Raw genomic sequence first — 23484 nt, 5'->3', positions numbered from 1 at the left:
CTTGTCACTGATCTGCACAGACAATTTCTAAAACAAATTTTAGTCAGTTTTATTTGGAATAATAGAGCTCCTGTTCCAGATGGGGAAAAAAATAAAACCAAGCCTCACGTTTCTTTAGAATAGTCACTATTCATAGCTGGGTGCAAAAACTGAAATCTAACTGTAGCTTGTGGAGTTTTACTTTGGGGGAAGAGACAAGTCTTCTGCAATTAATAAAACTAACAGTTTGTAAAACTGAATCCAGAGGGGAAAAAATGTGACCCCTGGGATTCTTATTCTGGCATATAAAGGAACCAGGTCCCACTCTATAGCTACTTTACACTCACCTACTTTCAGCTCCTTTACACTGCCAGTGCAGCTTAGGGTTGCCACCTGGCTATTTCTTTGCACTGCTTCGCCAGTGAAAAAATTTAACATGCCTTTCTCCCCTCACCCTTACTTCAGACATGTTAGAATCCTTCGCACCCCTGTAGACCAGACTGTGGCACTATGCCAGAATGAGAAAAATGACAAAACAACACAAATATACAAATATTGGGGGAGTGTAAAATGGCTCTCAAACATTTTGTAGTAATTAGCAATAGTTGGCACCACAACCCTTTGTATTGGCAACATGTCACCAGAGGTCAGTTTTTCTAGGTCTTGAAGGTGAAAGTTCTAAGCGCAGCCTATGCACAGCCTTAGTACAAATGAAAATCAGGACCTAGGTCTGCTGGAAAAAATGTACAGACAGGGAAGAAATAGTTTTTATTAACTGAGATCTAGAGCAGGACCCTTAGCCCAGCTAACTAGTTTCAAGGATTTAACATAAGTCACTTAATTTATCTTTGGTTAAAAGCTTATATATATATATATATATATATATATATATATATATATATATATATATATATATATATTCAAAAGGTGGCTTACAATGATTCAGCCATTCAGTAACTGATCTCACTTCAGTGGAGTTAAATCAGAGATGAATTTAGCCCACTGGGCTTTAGCAGTTTTAAGTGGTAAACCACAAGGACATGTAAATGCCTCTCTTCATTAAAAACAATATTGGCAATGCATTCTGCTGCAACCCAAGTGTCATTTTATATAAAAAACACTAGTATGCATGGTGACCACTGCATCAATGATGCCCCCGATCCCTCCAAGCAAAACATTCTTAGAGTAAAAATATCAATATATTTTTACATTTTCTGAAATGTAAAAGTTGATGAAAAACAGAAAAAGCCTGTATTAATTCTTGGGAAGTATGGACATCACTGCTCAGCTAACAGTGGGGTGCATTTTACTTTATCCTGTTTTAGGATTTCTTAAGTATTTACATATCACCAAAATTCCACATTTATCATTTGGGGTTTTCTTTTACATACAGTGGCTAATGTTTAAATTTAAAATCCTATAAAAAGATATAGATATAAAAATAAATCCTAGCTGAATCCTCTTTTCTACCACCTATACAAGACTCTTTCAGCCATGAAGGCTCCCTGCATATACATAATTCTAGTTTTCAATATGAATGAATATTGCTCAGACAGTTTTAAATAATCCTGTCAACCATGCAAAGGAGGCAGGAAAATGGAAAGATAAGGCAACCACAGCAAGAGAGAACACTCTGAAGAATAAAATCTCTTTTATATAATATTTTCATTCTTTTTCAAATCTTCATACTAATTGGGGGGTGGGACAGAGAAATGACTCTACTTCCGTGTACAATGTTGAAATCTCACCCAACCTTAAGGTTCTGCTGGATATTCAAAGGCAAGTCCCACGCACAAAACAATTTACATTAGTCAGCATTTCAGAGGAAAACAAAGAACAAAGCAGATGGAGGTCTCAAAGCCTAAGGCAATAGCTCTGTTAAGGAAAGGCCTGTTAAGTAACGGTTACACCAAAGTTAGACTGAACAGAGCCACTGTCCTGAAGCACCACCAGACACATAAAAACCCAATGAGATTTTGCCAGCATTCGGGACCGTACTCCGGAATTTCTGTGGGGGGAGGTGCTTTCTTTATAAATGTGGACCGTGATTTTTTTTAAATATAAAGGAGTTCAAAATAGTCATGCAATGAGTGCTTTAGAGAGGTTAATGAAATATTTGAGTGGAAACAGTGATTGGTTAAATGATTTTGTTTATAACATGCTAAAAATGTATACAGGAATAAAGATTTTATAGAAATTACCTTCTGCGATCATGGTGGGCAGTGAAGCCGCCATGGGCCTGTTCCCTCAGCTGCCTCTACCTGCTGCTGCTCCACCTGCTTTGTGAGGCCAGCACTGCGTGAGTGCAGGTGGGTCTTCTGGCCAGTGAGGCTGGGCCCAGACTGCTCCTTGAAGGTGGAGGATGCCATTCCCCAGCCCTGTTGCACTGCCACCAGCCCCACCCACCCATCCCCCCACAACACAGCACTCTCCTATCACCCTAACACACTCGTTCTCAAACTTTTGGACCCCTGGCCCACCTGGCTCAATGCAAACCCTTCCGTGGCTCACCAGTTGCTAATGGAAACTCACCGTTAATTACATAATTACACCCAAGCCATTTTGCTAGTGCTGCAGGTAGGGAGAACGGTTTAAGCTAACCAGTAAAAAAGGAAATATTAATTTAAATTATTAAACAAAGCACTTTACTTGTCTGTTGGTTTATCAAACTTCATTTTAAATAAAGTAAAATATGAATTTATGTCCAACACAAAAGGTTTCAATGGTTTCTTTATTTACGGCAGGGGTGAGGAAACTTTTTTGGGTAAGGGGCACTGATCCACAGAAAGATCAACTGGGGAACCACACATGGGAGAAGAAGTCTCCAACCCTCACTGATGTGGCCCCCAACTGAGACATTTCACTCTTCTGGGGCTCCAGCCCCACTGGGGGAGTGAGGGGGACAGGGAGGACTGAGGTTTAGGGTTTGCCATAGGCCAAATTTACTCTTTTGGGATTCCAGGGTTAGTGGATTTTGTGGACCCCCATAGGCTCTGGGGTTGGGACAAAAATGTGGGATTCAGTGTGCAGAACAGGGCTGCCAGCAAGAGGATGGAGGTGCAAAATCTGGACTGAAGGTGGGGTGCAGAAGTGAGTGATGGTGAGAGGCCTGCATGGGAGGAAGGATGCAGGAACAGGCTGGGAGTAGGGTGTCTGGACAGGGCGAAGGGTGCAGGAGCAGAACAGAATGGAGGAGCAGGCTGGGGGTAGGGTGTCTGGCCAGGAGGGAGAGAGTATGGCCAGAAGGGAGGGTGCAAAGGCAGGCTGGGGGTAGGTGTCCGGCCATGGGGAGGATACAGGAGCAGGCTGGGGGTATGAGATGTTGGTGGGGGGTAGGGTTGGCATGGGGGGGTGGAGGAGGTACTTGCCTTTACATCCCACACTGCTCCTAGGCACTGCATCTCGCTGCTCCTATTGGCTGGAATCTGGCCAGTGAGAGCAGCAGGGAAAGCCTCCAGGCAGAGTGCCTACACGCTGCTGCTCCCCAGCTCGGGGAGCCAGAAGCACTTCCTCCCCACAAGTCAGATCAAACCGCAAAGCTCAGGGCTTTCTCCTCTCCTCCTTTTCCCCTCTCCTCCTCCCCCGCCCCTGCAGGAAGCCAGTGCTGGCATTCCAAGCTCATGTGTGGGGAGGGCAAGGTTAGAGCAACAGTGTAGGGTACCCGCTGCGGGGGGAAGGAAGAGGGCTGAGTCTGAGCTGGAGGTCATGTACAGTTTGAGAACCACTGCCCTAACAGAGCACCCTCATGCATGCTTGGGGGACCATATAGGTGCATTTGCACCCTTTGCACGTGCACACGCCCACATACCTCATATAGGCCTGACATAAATTACTTCCTTCTACCCTCCACAAATTCTCTGGGCTCACTTCAGCCTACTCCAGTTTTTCCTCCCAAAGAAAAGTCTTTGGATGGCTGCCATCCTTCCTTCACAGGGCTTTCCTGGCAGCACTTTTTGGAAAACCACTCCTGGCCTACTCTTCCCCTCTAGACTTTTCTCTCAGTCCTTACCTCCCATGAATTCATCCAATTTGTCATCCCACAAACTTCTCTGTCTGTCCCTAGCAGTCACTTTTCAGAAATGTACCTAATTCCCTCCCTTACCCCCAAATATCTAGTTCTCTCTTCCCTAACTCTCTAAATAAGTGTCTTCTTCCCCAACTACCCTTTCCCAGTTCTCACCTTCCACAGCTCCAAATCCTCCCTCCTCTTGATTTCTGCGCATTCCCCAGGCCTAACGTTTCCCGCTTCTCCTCCCCCCTTTATGATTTCACTTATTGTCTTCTCAGAATTGCTAGTGCCAATGCCCTCTCCCAAAAATCCAGTCTCCAACTTCTCATTAAATTCCCCCGACCCCATCTTTTCCCAAACTCACCTCATTTTCTCTAACCCCAAATCACTTCAGAACTTGTGTTCTCCTTCCTGTATGCATCCTCCCTTCCCCTAAAGCTTTCCTGCAATCCTAACTCAGTCTGTGGAAAAAATTAGCTTTATCTACACTAAAAATGGGTCTGACCACACAAGTTTGTTTAGATTTGGATTTTGGCTTAGGCAATTTTAGAAATTGAGCAAATCCATACATAAACTTCTGGGATATGAGATTTGGCCATTTTGGTTAGGCTCAACTCCAGTTTTACAGATTCTAAAAATATAACCACCTGTACATGTCATTTTCTTTCATAAGTTGTCACCTTAATTTCCTTTAAAGACATGAAGCTTTTTAATTGTGGGGTTAAATTCCGTGTCATGAATAAGCAGCTCAAGTCTGACACATGAAAAAAAATACAGGTCTCAACAGTAACAAACATAAGTGTTTCCAAAAATTTTTAATAGAGGTTTCTTAAACCAGCAATCAGCCAATTCTTCATCTTCTTGGGGAGTGAAACTGGATACCAGAGAACCATAATTATTTCACCTTCTTTTTACTGCATCTGCATGTCAAATGCTGCTTACTACTCAGCTTTTTGGTAAGGTACAGAAACAGAATATTTTGCACTCTGTAAATGATGGCCAGGTATGACCATGTTTTCTGTTTCTTTGCCTTGTTATTCCCTCAAAATATTTGAATTTTAATTACTCTTAGATACTCTTTTCCTTCCTACATGTGACAACACGGCACAATTAAAGTATTTCTATGTGGGACCCAAATCTTAGCTGCTGTCCCCAAAATAAATGATTCTGTAATGGGGTAGCAAAGGAAAGAGCAGTAATTTACATGAAGATATTGACATTAAAGACAATTCCATAATTAAATATACATATCAACTTTATTCAGAACTGCAGTTTTCCGGACCAACTGAAGCCAACTTTCCGTTTCCTTTTACTGAGAGAATAAAACATTTCCTCAACCTATATTCATGTAAGTGATGCTCAACTCTGTCTATCCAAATGGTCTACCTTAATATACGTCATATCAGCATTAAGTGCTTAATATAATACAGGCTAAAAATCTATGTTCTCTCAGATGGACCATTATATTCATTAAATGTTAATGGATGTTTCATCTATAAATGTATTCCATCTCATTTTTCTAGCAACATTCATAACACAAATCAGCCAATATTAGGAGCTATAAATCATAAATTTAGATTTGAAATAACTGCTGTGAAACTCCCTAGTTATAAATTATTTTTATAAAGACATTCAGTAAAGTAGGTAGGCTCTCAGAGGAAGATGGGATTATTTTTAAAAAGACGCATTTTCATCGAAACTAGCATTTCTCAAAGTGGGAAAAGCTGCTAGCAGACCCGCACTGCTTTGTTTACCTAAAGGGTCCATAACCATGGAGCCTTGTGGCTCCCATTGGCTCTGGTTCACCATTTCCCACCAAAAGGAGCCATGAGAAGTGGCATGGCCTGGGCTGCCGCTTCCCACAGCTCCTCTTAGCTTGAAATGGCAAACCCAAACGAATGGGAGCTGCAAGGCTCTGTGGCTATGGAACTATAGGAAGCCCAGGTCTGCTAGTAGCTGTCCTAAAGTGGGTCAGAGCCCACTTTGAGAAACACTGATCTAAACTATGCAGTATGTACCCTGTAAACAAGACTGTTTCAAGGTTATATAGCCCCCCTCTAAACATCAAAACATTCAGAACCATGAATCATTCAGAAGTTACTGAAAATTATCCTACCTATTGAAGGATACTGGAGAGCTGTGAAGTGGGAGCATCTCTACAATCGATGGTTACTATTTTACAAACTGTAAAATTAACCTGTGGAACTCACTACCACAAGCCAATGTTAAGGCCAAGACTTTAGCAGACTTCCAAAATGGATCAGACATTTATTTGAATAATAAAACTCACAATCAGATAGGATTAAAAACTATGACAGACCAAAAAACACTCAAAAGCCACATATCTCAGAAAATAAGCACTGACTGCTGGGGTTATACAGAAACTTCCCCAAAATATGTGCTATTTGATATTTGTCCATTGCAGGATTTCTTGCTTCTTCGTCTGAATCACGTGGAACTGGCCAGATATAGGATACTGCTCTAAATGAATCACTAGCTTGATTTGATATGAAATCCAAATTTCCACATAGTTTGGGTTCAGGGTTTTGGTTCATTCCATGAGAAAGCTATAGGCCAGCCACAAAGTTAACCAGACCTTCACTCAAAATTCAGTGGTGATCATATCTGAGGCTATGCTTTAGTCCCATTTATGATTTTGACTTTGTTCAAAGCAGGAAACAAAACATGTTGTAAGAGACAGTGTCTTGATCTTTCAAAAGCAATTAAATTTCAGTAAATATATGCGCATAGAACAACATGTGGTCTGACCAGTTAGCAACATGTATCTACACTATTCCAAAGCAAACTGTTTCTCTTCATAAAGAAAGGCTGTATGAAACTGCATATGCCCTCTTTCTTGAAGAATGTTACAACTGTGAAGTTTATTTCACAATCTGAGGATATCAAAACAATATTTATAAAATCTCTACTCAACCACTCCAGGCATTGTGCAGTGCTATAACTTCACTATGAAGTACAGTAAAAACATGGTATTAAAGAACTCTCAAAATTCAAGGGAGTCAAAAAATAAGACTAAAAATTGGGAAAATATGCAGGAAGAAGATTAGAACCATGGGGACAATGGTAGTCATCATAAATAACTTCTCTGAAAAGAAAAAAATATTTTAAGTGGGTGTTATGAACTCAGACAATGAAGAATGAGTTACATTTATTATGCACCTGCCACCTTACAGGTGGAATCCCTAAAAGGCAGATTGCATAAGAGTGCAAATAGACATCAGGCCAAGTTTTGAAAGAGTGTGTACGTAGGCTAGGTCTATACCACAGAGGGATTTAAAAATCAACAGTAACAACTTATATTCCATTTGCCACTTTATAATGTAGAGGACACAAAGTAGGTGTAATAGGACTGCAATTGTTTAACCCCATGAGAAAACATGCTGCTCCACTCTTAATAATCTGCAAGCAAGAGATTCATTACTGAACACCCTGATAAGAAGCAACTGAGATATCCTCTGAAAAAGGAATGAATTGCTGTTGAGAACTTGTTATGAGACGTACAAGTGTGTGGTCTGTGCAAACCATGTGGAAAAACAGCTTTCTATCATCTCATGCAAATGGGAGCTAAGCTGTGGAAAGGACATGGTCACATATGATGCCAAATTTCTTAATGTGACTCACTATTTTAAAGAGACAAGGTGATATTTTTTATTGGGTAAACTTTTTATTGAACAAAAAGGATAAGCTTTGGAGCTACACAGAGCTCTTCAAAAGAAGAGCTTTACATAGCTCAAAAGCTTGTTTTTTCATAAAAAGGAGTTGGTCCAATAAAAGATATTCTCTCTCTCTCACCTTGACACTCTAATATGTTGGGACCAACACCACTACAACATTGCTATTTTGAAACCATTTTTTAAATACCCACCCAGCACTGGATATTCGCAAACTCTTAGCTACAGTTAACAGATGTGAGGACTGTGACATAGGGAGTGATGGCAAAGATACTTTGTACAGCTGGTATGGAAGCTATAACTGTGACACAATAGGAAATTGCTTTCTATATACTCTGAAGTAATGGAGGAGGAGAAGGACCTCGGAGTCCTGGTTGACTATAGAATGACTATGAGCCGCCATTGTGACATGGCCGTGAAAAAGGCTAATATGATCTTGGGATGTATTAGGCGAGGTATTTCCAGTAGGGATAAGGAGGTGTTAGTGCCATTACACAAGGCATTGGTGAGACCCCATTTGGAATACTGTGTGCAGTTCTGGTCTCCCATGTTTAAGAAGGATGAATTCAAACTGGAACAGGTACAAAGAAGGGCCACTAGGATGATCCGAGGAATGGAAAACCTGTCTTATGAAAGGAGACTCAAGGAGCTTGACTTGTTTACTTTAACCAAAAGAAGGCTGAGGGGGCACATGATTGCACTTTTTAAATATATTAGAGGGATAAATACCAGGGAGGGAGAGGAATTATTTAAGTTTAATACCAACGTGGACACAAGAACAAACGGATATAAGCTGGCTAGTAGGAAGTTTAGACTTGAGATTAGATGAAGGTTTCTAACCATTAGAGGAGTGAAGTTCTGGAACGGCCTTCCAAGGGAAGTAGTGGGGGCAAAAGATTATCTGGTTTCAAGATTAAACTAGATGGGTTTATGAAGGGGATGGTTTGATGAGATAACATGATCTTGGTAACTAATTGACCGTTCATTATCAGTGGGAAATAGGTTAATGGAGGGATGATAGGAGTTACTATAGAGAACTTTCTGGGTGTCTGGCTGATGAGTCTTGCCCACATGCTCAGGGTTTAGCTGATCGCCATATTTGGGGTCAGGAAGGAATTTTCCTCCAGGGTAGATTGGCAGAGGCCCTGGAGGTTTTTCGCCTTCCTCTGTAGCATGGAGTACAGATCACAGCTAGAGGATTCTCTGCATCTTGGGGTCTTCAAAGTATTTGAAGGCTTCAATATCTGAGATATAGGTGAGAGGATTATTCTAGGAGGGGTGGTTGAGATTTTGTGGCCTGCACTGTGCAGGGGTCAGACTAGATAATCATAATGGTCCCTTCTGACCTTAAAGTCTATGAGTCTATGAAGCAAAAGAGCAATTCTTTATCTTACATGAGCTATACTACTATACTATTACGTAGTATACTATTGTACTATAATCTAATTTGAGAAGGAAACCTGGGAGCCTCATTTAGTTAATATTTACTCCTGAGCCATTTACTATTATTATTACTTTTACTATTACAGGACAGCTGTGTCTAGACTGGCAAGTTTTTCCGGAAAATCAACTGCTTTTCCGGAAAAACTTGCCAGCTGTCTACACTGGCCGCTTGAATTTCCGGAAAAGCACTGACGATCTCATGTAAGATCGTCAGTGCTTTTCTGGAAATACTATGCTGCTCCCGTTTGGGCAAAAGTCTTTTTCCGAAAGACTTTTGCGCAAAAGGGCCAGTGTAGACAGCACAATACTGTTTTCCGCAAAAATGCCCCAATTGCAAAAATGGCGATCGGGGCTTTTTTGCGGAAAAGCGCATCTAGATTGGCCATGGACGCTTTTCCGCAAAAAGTGCTTTTGCGGAAAAGCGTCCTTCCAATCTAGACGCTCTTTTCTGAAAATGCTTTTAACAGAAAACTTTTCCGTTAAAAGCATTTCTGGAAAATCATGCCACTGTAGACGTAGCCGACATGTGCCCTTCAGTGCAGACTAGAGGGCTGCGCCCCATGCTTACTACACTTGCCAGCCTTCCCTCTCTCTGGCTGCTTTCACAGCTAGAGAGCATGATGTCGTCATTCTGTCGCCCAGCAGGAAAGAGATATGCTGCTTATATGGTAGGCTTTAAATTCTATCACTGCAATCTGTTTATACTGCTATACAGAGGGTAGAACTGATCTCTCTCCAGTCATCACTCTGGTTTAAGCCTTGAGTAATGAATGGACACTTATGTGCAGATCTGTAGGTCCTAGAGATTTCAACTTTATGAAACTGAACTCCTATAAAAAGGAAGCCTTATTAATCTGCCTGCATACACTGACATACCCAGTTCAAGAACTCAGGATACCTATCTAGAAGCTCATGTTAAGTCTACTGTTTTATATGATGAGTAAAGGCCTAATGACAGAGTATAGATGTGGAAGTGAGTTCTTGAATTCTAACACTAGCTGTGCCACTGATTGCTGCATAGTTATTTGGTAAGTCACTTAGGGTCAATGCTGCTCAATCTTAAACTGGTATAAATTAGAAGTAACTTCCCTGAAGTCAGTTAAGATTAACTCCACTACATTTTTACACTAGCATAAAGGAGTAATAATTATGCTCTTTAATTTCTCTGAGTCTCATTTTCTTTCTTTACAAAAATGGAGATAAGACCTGCCTCGTAGCCATGAGTATTAAATTGATTAATTTACAGAGATTCTTCCTGTAGTCCCTTCTTTAAAACACTGAAGCTGTTTGCACTATTGGGGCATGAAATGAGTGGGAATGTCTTGATTTGACTACAACAAATGAGGTTTCCCAGAGGGGCATAATTACAGTCAGAAACAAAACTGCTCAAACCCTCATTGGCCACACATTCCTGGCATGTCACCCCTTTTCTCAACCATTACACCAGCCCTTAGTAAAACACACGGATGGCCAAACTGAGTGGGAGGAAAAGAAGAAAGTCTGAACCTCTGCACAAATATTAAAGCCTTTTCTTAGGTTTCATAACTATGATAAGTATTACCCTTTTCTCTCCCCAAACCTTTGCTAGATACCTACACCTCCAGATCTCAAGATTTTACAGTCTTGCCTTTTTCTGTGCTCTCTGTCATCTTCAAATCTTGTGAGGTTCCAGAGTTTCCTGGCATGAGAGGTCCAATACATTCTGAAATGCAGGGAGCCTTACAGTTCATTCAGTGTTAAGATAACAGCACGACATTACTCACCAGAGAGAATGTATGGCTTTAATATTATTAGTCACGGATCAGCACCTGGAGACCATAACAGAGGAGAGAATAATCTGAAACTTTCTGAGGAATTTGGAACAAGGTTGGTTCAGATTACAAATGGTGGTTAAAATAAAGTATAAATAGTACAACTAAATCATACAATACACCTCTTTAATATCACACCTGATTATGGAACAGAATCTCTCTTATGTCCTTCAGAATAAAAAAAATAAAATATTAAAAGAGAAAACATTTGCATGTTAAATTCTAAAGAACTACGTTATGGAAGCCCCAATCAGCAGTGCAAGGTTCTGCAACTGTGGAACATACTTACTAGAGATCTGAAATCAGAATTTTTCTGTTGAACATTGTGGGCACTCTCTATGAAGGCCAGATTATTACAGCAGCTGTTGTAAAATCTGGAGGAACAGAAACGAGGTCAGTGGACTTTCTCCAGATTACACTTGCGTAAATGCTAGCAAAATCAACTAAGTTACTCTAAATCTAGATTTATATCAGTGCAAAACTCCAGTGATGTCAGTGGAACTACTCCACATTTTACACGGGCACAAATAAATCAGAATCTTGCCCATAGATAACAGGCTTTGGTGGACAGAAGTGAATAGTTGTGAACATAGAAAGACCTTTATTACTTAAAAGCTTAGTACATATAGAAATCTTAAATCAGAGCAATATTTTAATTCTGATCGGGTTTCAAGTCTGGATGAGTCTATGTAGATCTGAATCAAACAGTTTCAATACTTATTCTACCTTATTCAAACATTTTAGGGAGCCCTTTTGCTCCTTCCTTGCATCAAAGTAAGTTTTATTCTCCTCATTCCCTTCAAAAGGAAGAAGTTACTCACCTTGTGCAGTATCAATGGTTCTTCGAAATGTCTCCCCCCACGGGTGTTCCACTGTGGGTGTTGGGCTCGTCCCAGTGCCGGGGATGAGCCCGACACCCACAGTGGAGCACCCACAGGGACACATACCAGAGAAGAACTCCATCTTCCTTGAACTCTACTACCTCCTTCCCAACAACCAGAGCTCTCTCTCTAAAGCTTTGTTTTACTAGGAAAACAAGTAATTTTTACCATATGTTAACTAACATGTGATAACTAAAACATGGTAAAATACTAGTGTGGACAAAGCAAGTACAGTTCTAATATAGGCTAGCACACTGAGGTAAAAATTTGGCTGTCCCTTAGTTAATGTGGTTAAAAACCCCCCACCTTTTTTCCTAATATGGATCTATCCCAACTCTGCCAAGCCCATCTCTATAATCCCTACCATGGGTGAATGTCCAAATGGGCAATCGCATACACTGTGGCTCGGTGACCTCAGCAGGACCCAGAAGACCTGAGTTCTAATCCCAACTATGCTGCTAATTAGTTGGGTGGTCTTGGGCAAGTTACTTCACTTTTCTCTATCTTTGTTTCTTCCCATCTAATATATTTACACTATAAATGTTTTAGAGCCTCACTATGTATCTGAACATCACCTAGCATTATATCAGCGCTCATCCCCCACATAAACAAATAATCTATCACCCTCAGTACAGTGGTTGTGTAGGAGCTGGTCTGGTCACTTTTTTCAGACTCCAGTGGAAACTTACTATACTTTTAGTCTGAAAAATGACTGAAAAAAGGTTCAGCAAATGTACTTCCTGAGGCTGCTCACCTTACTGAATCAAGTAAGATTTTGTGATATCCTTCCACAGCCAACACAGCTTGAAATCCAGCTGCTTCATGCACTATCAACAGAATTCTTAGTGTAGAGTTGTAACTGCCGAATATTTATTAGTGGAACAGATCTAAGCCACAGGCAAAATGCACCTTGACTCTCAGATTCCAAATGAACCACTAGAAGGTAGAAAACATATTTTTATTTACAAGGTGAACAAACTGGGCTTGAAAATTGTTAAGAAAGAACAATATAAGAAATCTATTGGTCATTTTTACAGGGTCACTTATCAGACCATAACCCCTGGATAGCCATAAGCACAAGCAAAGTACAAAAGCTACTTTGACCCACATTCTCCGTGGGACTCTTGCATGCACACCACACGAGCTCTGTAACATCACAGGAAGGCCAGATAACTTTTCCTAGCAGTGGGAAAGGAAGAGGGGGCAGTGCCATACTGCCTTCAGCAAAGCAAGAGACTACTCAATGCATCAAAGCATTCAGATACCCCCGCAATAAAGGTGGCCTAACAATATCCAAGAATTCCCCAGCACCAGATGAATCCCCGGCAAAACAGTAAGGGCAGCTTTTTGGCAGCACAAAGAACATGGACAAGGAGAGGAGGATCTGGCCTCTTAGCATACGGTGACTAGAGAACATGTTGTGAGCAAAACAGATAGGGAGAATGGCCTCGAGAGAAGGAAATAGCCAGAGGAAAGGCTGTTCTTAGGCAGAGCAGCAGGCAGCACGGGAGATAACCAAAGGTGAAAGTAAGCCGGTGTGCTGTGCTGCAGTGAAACAGGACAACTGCAGCACAGTAAGAGACAGGACAACTGGAGGCAAGGCTCTGCATGATGCTGTCACCATGGACTGCACAGCCACAGTGCACCCAGGCTCCAGCCCCACTGCTCAGGCGACCAGCCAGTGTGGTCACTGTGCCCTGGCAAGCCCTGGGGATCCAGTAGCCCAAGGCCAGGCAGGCAGCACAGTGGCTGCACTCCCAACCCCAAGCTCCCTCACATACTCCCCCAATCTCCTACCCTGATGCCTGCACCCCTACGCCCTCCACACCCCAGTCCACCCCTGCTCCCACACCCCAGTCCTCTGCTTGAGTCCCCCCCCCACTCCAACTTGACTTCTACACCTGACACCCTTAGCCCTTCTAACCCTGACTCCTGCACCTCCCCAATCCAACTCCTGCCTTAAGCGCCCAACAGCTCCAGCCTTCTGCCCTGAGTTGACCCATACTCCCAACTCCCTACCCTAAGCCCCCAGCACCTCCAGCCCCCTGCCCGGCGTTGCCCCATACTCCCACCCCCCAGCACCTCCAGCCCCCTGCCCGGCGTTGCCCCATACTCCCACCCCCCAGCACCTCCAGCCCCCTGCCCGGCGTTGCCCCATACTCCCACCCCCCAGCACCTCCAGCCCCCTGCCCGGCGTTGCCCCATACTCCCACCCCCCAGCACCTCCAGCCCCCTGCCCGGCGTTGCCCCATACTCCCACCCCCCAGCACCTCCAGCCCCCTGCCCGGCGTTGCCCCATACTCCCACCCCCCAGCACCTCCAGCCCCCTGCCCGGCGTTGCCCCATACTCCCACCCCCCCAGCACCTCCAGCCCCCTGCCCGGCGTTGCCCCATACTCCCACCCCCCAGCACCTCCAGCCCCCTGCCCGGCGTTGCCCCATACTCCCACCCCCCAGCACCTCCAGCCCCCTGCCCGGCGTTGCCCCATACTCCCACCCCCCCAGCACCTCCAGCCCCCTGCCCGGCGTTGCCCCATACTCCCACCCCCCAGCACCTCCAGCCCCCTGCCCGGCGTTGCCCCATACTCCCACCCCCCAGCACCTCCAGCCCCCTGCCCGGCGTTGCCCCATACTCCCACCCCCCAGCACCTCCAGCCCCCTGCCCGGCGTTGCCCCATACTCCCACCCCCCAACACCTCCAGCCCCCTGCCCGGCGTTGCCCCATACTCCCACCCCCCCAGCACCTCCAGCCCCCCGCCCGGCGTTACCCCCATACCATTACCCCCCCCCCCAAGTCATTTGAGTTACTTCACTCCTGATAACGCAGCTCCCGGCCCATGCTGGGAAGCCGGGCGTCCGGGGTCCCCAGCTGGGCGCCGCCGCGCTAGCGCCGGGCTGCCCGGGCCCAACTGCGGGGCAGCGTACGTGCCCCACGTGGCTCCGCCCGCCCAGATATAAGGGGCGGCTCCGGTTCCGGCTCGCGAGTAGCCGCACCATCTGCCCCTGGCGCTGTGCGGAGGGGCCGGCAGCGCGGGCACCATGGCCGGTAAGTGCGCCCTGGCCGGGCCCGCGCGGCGCTTGGCGGAGCTGCGAGAGCGGTACCGGAGCCAGCGGGGCAGCGGGCGGCCCCTGCCCCGAAGCCCCTACCCGGCGGGTGCTACCCCGGCGTGGGCTGGCTGGCTGGCGGGAGAGCTGCGCCCTGCGCAGGGCGGGCGCCGCGGGGAGGCTCGGGGAGTAGGAAGGAAGCGGCGCTTGGCCTAGCCTGTTCCGCGTTGCGGGGTCCCCAGCGCTCGCTCGCTTATGGCGGCTCCTATTTCTAGGCGAGCCGCGCTCCTGCCTGCCCCCGGCTGGGTACCCCGTGCGCCCCCGCACGTCCTGCCCGTCCCCCGCTCTGGCCGGAGAGCTCCCTGCAGCGCGAGTGGCCGGGCGGCGGTGTAGAAGCGGGTAGCGATCTACCCCGTGTGCGCACAACTCGGTGCCGCTTCATGGGCGCGTAACTTGCAGAGGAGATGGGGCTGGCCCCAACTGTCCTCTGAGCTCTGGGGAGAGGTACGGTCTGGCCCTCACGCCTGTGGCTGGAATGGGAAAGCTGGGGAGTGGGGAGAGGCATCTCCAGGAAGTCTCAGTCCTGTTCGGACTCTTGATGGAGGCGCGGGGGAAGGTTGTCAAACAGCTGAAGCTTAAATTAAAATGACACACTCAGCTCGAAATCTGGTTGCACTAAAACGGGTGATAGCTCCCAACTGATGTTCTGCCTGTCCCTGGAAAATTCCTCAGTATTGTGCTGTTAAAAACTGAGCTGCTGCTTCTTCCCCTCCCCCTTAACCATCCCTATGATGGAAACTGACAGATGTATTTGACAGTACTTGCTCCATGCCTAACCGGCTCTGATCGTTCAGCTACAATATTAGCTCTTGTAATAAAGCAAGTATCTCTCAGAAGTGTGGCTGACAAAATACAGTCAATGCCTTTCAAATGCTAAAGGGATGCTGTCCTCTCAGTGCATCTATTAATCTTTCTTAATAACCTTTTTTCATCACAAGAACTTTCTTGGATGATCTGTCCTCACTGATGGCCCAGGCCAAGAGACGTGGATAGAGGAAGTCAGGTTTGCGTTCAGATTCTTAGTACTACTATGTGTGACAGGGGTCCTTTTTTTTTTTTTTCAAGATGCCTCCTCAATATGCTATTAACAACTCCAGCGCTGCGGGGCGGGGGGCTCGGGATGGGGGGGAGGTTGGGCATAGGGATAGTTTGACTTCTATTTTGGTGGGAAGGGGCCAATGTGGCTTAAGAAAATGCTACATGGCAGGGTCTGGGGGAAGTGCTACCTACTTCCTTGACAACTCAGCAAGCCACCCAGCCTGCCTGGGTTTGGGGGAGGGCACACAACTAAAAGTTACAACTCAAAAGTGGACTTGGCTCAGTTTTAAAACCAAGAGATAGCTGAGGGCTGTGTACAGAGAGCTGAGGGTGCAGGGGGGGAATAGCTGGGTCTCTGTGGGCAGGGAGGTAGCTCTGGGTTCAGGGAGGAGGTGTTTAAGATTGTATATGGGCACGGGATTGGGGTACAGGGAGAGGGGTACTAGGAGCTGTGAGGGCTCCCTGAGGTACTTGTTCTTGGAAAGGTCTTCCAGTCATGAAGTCTGGTGTCCCCACCCAGGAAGCTTTTACCAGCTGCCTTTGCAAGTGAAAATGGGGCTTGGAGCTGAGGAGCAGTTTGAACTTGGGGCACCAGCAGGAGACAAAGGAATGCTGCCATTACCTGCCCCATCACAGCAGCCAGAGCAGCAGCTGACCAGCTCTGGCTCTGCTCCTCTGACCTGGTGGGACGGGGGGAAGCTGCCCCTGGGACTTATGCTCTTGCACAGTGTATGTGTGGGGAGGGGAATACCCTCTGTTTTCCAACTCTGTCCATGGGCTCAGGTCTTTGGCCTCACAGGGAGCACCAGGGCTAGGGCTTCAGCCACAGCTCCTAATTTCAGCTTTGTTAGGACTCGGGCTCTGGGTTTTAGTCACAGGATCTTACATCCTCCTTGGAAGGGCTTGTAGACTCAACGAACTAGTTGAGAACTGCTGATATATGGGTTTAATGCAGTCCTTAGTAAATAGTATTCAGACACATTTCTTTGCATTTTTCCAACTGCTCATACAGATATGGTTGTTGATTATACATAGGTTCTAATGAACCTTCTATCTGCAGAATTTAAACTTGCTAATCTCTCAAACTCAGTGGTGGAGTCTGCTTCCATTCTAGGCAGTTTCCTTTTGAGAGAGAGAGAGAGAAAGAGGAGTACAAAGGGCATGTATAGTCTTGTAAATATAATGCCTCAGGCCTCTGAGAGGAGGGCTGATGCACAGAAGGTGTTAGGCCAGTCACAATTGCTTAGCAACAGATCAACCCCCGGATAGCTCTACACCTGCTAAGACAGCCTTTTTGGAGTTAAAAGTTCTATGTTCAGGCAAGTAAAGCTTGTGTCCATAGGCCAGTAGTGGTGGTGTGATTTCTTTCTCTCCCTCCCTCCCCCCCCCCCCCCGTCAAGAACCTTTTTTCTCGTGATCCAGGTGAAGAAAATTGTCGATGCCCGTGACCCAACATAATTGTACCTTTTGATTAGAGTGCAGGCTCAGGGTTGGGGCCAGAGATGAGAGGTTTGAGGTGCAGGAGGGGGATCAGGGCTGGGGCAGGAGTTTGGGGTATGTGGATGAAGCACAGACTTAACTCATGTGGCTCCAGCTCCGTGTGCTGTGGTGCTGGATGGGTGTGAAGGCAGGCATCCAGTTCTGGTGCTGTGGACCACACTGCACCCCAAAAGTGGCCAGCAGCAGGCCCTCCCTTGTGGGAGGCACACAGGTGGTGCTGCTGCTCTCACCTGCATGCACTGTTTCCCAGCTCCCATTGGCTGCCAATTGGCCAATGGGAGTGCAGAGCTGATACTTGGCGTGGGGCAACATGCAGAGTCCTGTGTGCCTCCCAGCTTGGAGCTGGACCTGCTGCTGTCCACTTCCAGGGCACAATGTGATCTGCAGTACCAGGACTGGCAGGAAGCTGCCTTAGCACCCTTCTGGTCACCCTACCTATAGCAAGGTGACCAGGTGTCTGACATTCCATGACCTGGTACTAGGTTATAAACCATTCTTTGAAAACCACTGCCCTGGGCTATATAGAATTGCATGCATGTCTCCATTACCTATGATGACCCATTAGTGTGAAGGGTACTCCCCTGTTCAGCTGCTGTAGCCTGTAAAGGGAACAAAGTAGAAATGATAACGAAGGAACTGAGGAGGTGGAAGGATGTTCCCAAAAATCAATTGACATGGAGCCTCTGGCTAGCACTGTTACAGCAACTTCGTCATTTCTGATATCTTTTGTGTGCTCAAATTTAAAAAGAGAAGCTGCCTGAATCTTCCACATGAGTACGAAACCTAATACCTTTCCTATGGAACACCAAGCCTAGGCTAGCTATGTTAACACTAACCTGTCCTGTTTTATAGACTTGGGATATGTCAGATGAGGAGACTTGGGATATGTCAGATGAGGATATGTCCGAAGGGGTTGACAGTGCCACACTTCATTAAGCAAAAGTAAATACAGCCATGCTGTCCCAAATAGGGATGTTAGATATTGTGTAATTGAATAGTCGTGTAATGGCACAAATGTTGTCGGTTACGTGACTATTTAATAGTCCCCAGGGGTGGGGCCAGCAGCCAGTGTGCTCCTGGCTCCACTCCTGGTGATTCCCCTGCCACTCCCACACTGCTGCTTCTGATACAGAGGGAGGAGGGCAGGTGGCTCTGCGGAGCTGGTCCATGAGGAGAGCCGGCCCATGCATATTAGTTCCTGCCTGTTTTTCCCCCATCGGAGGCAGCAGTACTGCGGGGAGGGGGAAGGTGGCTCTGCAGATCTGGTGCTCGTGGGGAGTCAGTTTTCTAGCCAGCCCCCCATGGCACTGGTTCCTGCTCTCTGCCTTGCTGTGGGGAGGGGGGAGATGCGTGTAGTTAAGCTTAATCCATAAACCGAGGTTTATCGGTTAATCATGTACTTGACTACACATTGACCCTAACCCTAGTCCCAAAAAGCAAAACTAGCAAGTAACTTAGTAGCTAGGGTTTGCCTTGTATTTATTGTTTTCCACATGCTCTCTCTGTTGCTTATCCTCTAGTGCAGTGGTCCCCAACCATTTGGGGTTGCCAGGCGCCAGGGGGCGTGGCCATTCGCCCGCCGGGCGCCCGGGGGGCAGGGCCCCCCCATAGCCTCATTCCCGGGGCTGGCGCTGGCGCTCTCTCCCCCCCCTCCTCCATGCGCCGCGGGGGGTCAATCTGCGGCGCCCTCTGGGCTGGCGCTCACCGTGCGCCACGCGCCCGGGGCAAGCTCCGGCACCGCGCATGCGCCACGTGCCCGGGACCAGGCCAGCCCTGAGCACTTGGCGGGCGCAGACAAATGCCCCCGGGGGCGCCATGGCGCCCGCGGGCACCGTGTTGGGGACCACGGCTCTAGTGTAACTTAATGCTTCATTCTGACCATAAACCCCAATATATGTTACCTTGGCCATTCTTAAGAATTTTCTGAATTGTTCATAGGTCTTGGGCTAGTGAATCCTGCAGTATGAAACTTGAATATGCAGTTTCAAAAAGGCAGGCAGACATTGAGACCTTTGTATGGCCTCAGTGGAAATAAACAACAAGGTCGTTGGATCACTGGCAGAGCCATATAGCCTAGAAAACATCTGAACAAAGACTTAACATTGAATGATGGCACAAGTGATGCAGTCACTAGTTTGTAAGACTATTCATGTGTGTATAATCCCTTTATAAAAGAGTAATATGTTGGTGTCTTGTTGAGTCAGGTCTACTGAATTCTTAACTTTTCAAGCCAAAACTCTTCATTCATTGGGAATGAGAAGAGTAACTTATAAATCCAAGAACAAGAACACAAGTGTTTGTTACTAGAGGAATGTTTACACTGCTTAAAATACTAATAACTTGCTGTTCTGACACAGTTCATGCAAGCAGTTTATAAAACTTTTGCATTCAGACTGGCTCCTTGGGGACAGAATGGAAAAATAGTTCTTCAGAATTTTCCCAAATAACTACATCAACAGTATGCATAACTTCTAGACCTGTGGTTCAGCATTAATGCTACTACTTTCTAAAGTTCTTAACAGACTGGGAATTGTTCTGTTTATACTGTTTTTAGACTCCCCAAGCAAAATGAACTACTACAGATCACTATTTCTCAGTGAATTTAAGTAAGAAATCTAGCCCTTCCATTTATGACTCTGTAGGGAAAAAACTGGGCTAAGTTAAAAACATGTAAACACTACAACAGGTATGTCAAACAGGCCTCTGGAGGGCCCACTCGAAATTTTTTTTGGCCCACGACTACATTTTTATAAAAATAAAGTGCAGCCTCCTGGCTACTCAGAGCACATGGCCGAGTGCAGATCACAGCCTGCTGACCAGCTGCTCTGCACACAGCACCGCAGCGACTGCTCACGGCTCGCCAGGCTGCTTGGTGCTCCAGTGACTGCTCAATGCTGGCCAGGCCACTCTGCATTGGGCAGTCCAGCATTTCCTCACAGCCGGCCAGCTGCTCTGCACAGGCATCAAGCGCCTGCTGATAACTGGCCGCTGTGCTCACGCCGCCCCGGTGTCTGAGGAAGAAATGTGTGGCGGCTCCGGGACCCATTAGGTTAGGGGGGGCTGGGAATGTCTGGCTCTGGGGAAGGAGGGAGGTATTAGGTTGGGGGGCATAATCTATAATTATGACTTTCTGATAGAAGTACACTTTCTTTGGCCCTGAAACCTATCGGTTTTCGTTTGTGTGGCTTTCAGTAGGCTTCGAGTTTGACATACCTGCACTACACTCTAGGGGTGCATCTAGCCTGGCATGATTTTGCGCAAAAGTGGCCGCTTCTGCGCAAAATCTTGCCGCCTGTCTACACTGGCCGCGAGTATTTGCGCAAGAACACTGACTTTGTAATGTATAAAATCAGTGGTTCTTGTGCAAATACTCAGACGCTCCCGCTCAGGGATAAGCCCTCTTGCACAAGAGGGCCAGTGTAGACAGCTATGTTAATTTCTTGTGCGAGAGAGCGTCTACATTGGCACGGATGCTTTTGCGCAAAAGCAAATCTTTTGCGCAAAGGTACATGCCAGTATAGACGCTCTCTTGCACAAATACTTTTAACGGAAAAACTTTTCCGTTAAAAGTATTTGTGCAAAATCATGCCAGTCTAGATGCAACCTAGATGACCTAAGATTTGATTTAATTTTCTTTCTATTCTAGCCAAAGGTTTACATCCAACAACATATGGCAGTTTAATACTTGAAATCTAAAATACATCCAATGCTTGCAATTGGTCTTCCATATAGGTGGCTACTACGCTAGTTGAAGAACTTAATATGAATGCTTTAAAGAGGATTCCTTAACTTCTTTCTTAATATCAAAGATATCTTCCTCTTCTCCCCTCCCCCCTCATGCGAGAGAGAATATTAGTTTCTTCAGCTACAGCAAGGTGGTTACACAACTCAAGAATGCATTTATATTTTTAACTCAGCAAAAGATTTTAAGTTGCAATATTGGATAGAAGCTAAATATGAACTTTAATGTCTCACTTCAGCAGCAAGGGGTGGGTTTTATTGCAAGAAGTATCTTAATTTGCTTCCTAACTAAGGGCAACTTCTCATTTCCTCTAAATGAAAGGAAGTGGGGGGACGAATCCTGCCTGCTATTTTGAGGCTATGCTATAGCTGCAGACTTTGAGTTCTAAGCCAACCATTCTTACATAAGAGCTATCCAGCAATATGTTCTACACACTCAGCAACTCTCTGAAAAGTGAATGATACCTGATGCAAGTTGCTCCACATGGCACTCCAAAAGTATGGACCTCTTTTGTGTAGAACTAACTTTGGCAAGTGTGTAATCCTTTGAAAGTCACACCTTTAAGGTTTTTTTGTCAAAGCTGTGGTCCTGGCAATTTTTTTTTAAATGGTCACTGCCCATTTTATTTGAATATAGAATATTAAAAAAATCACCCTAGTTGCTCAGAAGTCTATTGTTACTAAAAAGATGCAAAGAACCTCCTTGGAAGCTTCAAAGTTTCTCTCTGTGTCTGAAGTTGGTCCAATAAAAGATATTACTTCTCTTGCCTTGCTGCTCTAAAATATCTGCAGTCAAATTTCTGTATTCAAAATATGAACCAAACTAATAATCTAGCTAAACTTCCTAAAAGCAAAACACAAATTTGAAACTTGTTTCAGCAATTCTGAGCACAGCTATCCATCTTCTTTGGAAGCAGACAAGCTGGATTGAAATTGGCAGTTTAAACTGCTTTGATTTATCTCACTAAGCAGAAAATCTTGGTGTGTTGTTTTTTTCCTAAAATAAAAATGATTCTCACTGGTGCTCTGGCAATGATTTTTAAAGGGCCAGGGCCTCTGGCTGCTGCTGCAGAATCAATGGTAGCAGCTGGGAGCCCTGGGCCCCATTGGCGGGCCTGCCTCAATAGGGAAGTGAAAAATCAAACATGTTATCACAACTCCCTGAATATTCAGATTTAAACACATTCCTGTAGGACTGCCTCCAGAATGATAATAGCACTATCTGACAGATATTCACACGAGGTTGGCCGGTACCCAAAAAAATCTTACATCTGCAGCTGTTGTTTCCTTAACCACCTAACAGTCCAGAATGTGGATTTTTGAATTCATTCTGATTTACACTTTGGATACAACTCAACCAGGACCTAGATGCAAATTTTCCACATCCAGAAGAAAGTTTCTACTGGGTAAATTAGAGGCTAGGATGTACTATTTGGATTTCTTCTCCACACAACATGGAATGTGCTTCCTTCTGCATTTAGGACCATGTCTGTCAATGCACTGGCTGAGCTAATCAAGACATGTTACTGTAGCATACCTCAACTGTGCCAACCTCTTCCGTAAATGTTGTGCATGCCTACTAATGTACAAGGGGTCTTAAACACAGTGAGTGGCTCCTTTACTCCTTTGAGGTTCCTCAACTTAAATCTCTGCTTACCACCTTCTGGCATGAAATGCAGTGGTGGGGCTGAGTAATTTTAGAAAGCAGACTGGTTTTAAAACGAAATGTGAACACTAACACAATGTTTCTTCCTTTTCAAGATCAGTCTTTTGTGACTCTAGCTACAAATGACTCTTATGTTAAAGGAGCACTGGTCTTGGGTTCTTCTCTGCAACACCATAGAACAACAAAGAAATTAACTGTGCTCATCACTCCTCAGGTCTCTGCTCCCATGAGGTAAGTAACCTAATTCATTGATCACTCCTGTTTCTTTGGGGGTTAAAATTATTTTAAGTGCTCTGTAGTGACCGTCAGAAGCTGGTAAATGTTATTAGATGTTCGGCTTCTTGTTTGTGTTCTCCCTGGGTGCCAACCCAGTTATGTGCAGGTATCGGGCACAGGAGACCTTGCACGAACTGCCCAATGCCCACAAGGACCAGTAAGGTAACAAAGCACAGTAATAGTATCCCTAGAGTCTGCCAGATGCTGGCGCTTTGTCTACACTTCTAAAATTAAGCACTGCTATGGCAGTGCTTTAAATGGAAAGTATGGCCATGACAGGAGTGCTGGGTGAGAGCTCTCCCAGTGTTCTATGTAAACCATCTCCATTAGGGGAGTGCTGGGGG

The 23484-nt window shown here is 45.5% G+C and overlaps 1 protein-coding gene and 1 long non-coding RNA gene across 5 annotated transcripts in view; one reads left to right on the top strand and one right to left on the bottom strand.

Annotated features, from left to right (window-relative positions):
* Nucleotides 1-2421: 2421 nt before the first annotated feature.
* LOC102456607 (uncharacterized) lies at nucleotides 2422-14756 on the bottom strand. Of its 3 annotated transcripts, none has more exons than XR_012906237.2 (4): nucleotides 14628-14756; nucleotides 12570-12751; nucleotides 11224-11308; nucleotides 2422-10931 (listed from the first exon to the last, which is right to left on the bottom strand). It is a non-coding gene; the product is annotated as an uncharacterized LOC102456607 (long non-coding RNA). The 3 variants fall into 3 exon arrangements; XR_012906236.2 differs by having other exon boundaries at nucleotides 14623-14739; XR_012906238.2 differs by lacking the exon at nucleotides 14628-14756 and adding an exon at nucleotides 12924-13636.
* Nucleotides 14721-23484, top strand: part of GYG1 (glycogenin 1) — a 31326-nt gene continuing 22562 nt past the window's right edge. Inside the window, exons 1-2 of one of the 2 annotated variants that reach the window (XM_075937695.2) lie at nucleotides 14721-14860; nucleotides 22960-23095. In XM_075937695.2, coding sequence (XP_075793810.1) covers nucleotides 14854-14860; nucleotides 22960-23095 — 143 coding nt within the window. In that variant the 5' untranslated portion in view covers nucleotides 14721-14853. Of the gene's footprint in view, nucleotides 14861-21104; nucleotides 21201-22959; nucleotides 23096-23484 lie in introns of those variants that run through there. The other variant, XM_075937694.2, reaches the window with a different exon arrangement.

The sequence above is a fragment of the Pelodiscus sinensis genome, chromosome 10 (genome assembly GCF_052426305.1).
Source record: "Pelodiscus sinensis isolate ZL-2025 chromosome 10, ASM5242630v1, whole genome shotgun sequence".
In the NCBI taxonomy this organism is placed as follows: Eukaryota; Metazoa; Chordata; order Testudines; family Trionychidae; genus Pelodiscus; species Pelodiscus sinensis.
Note: the sequence above shows the minus strand (reverse complement) of the source record. Positions and strands in the feature narration are given on the sequence as shown.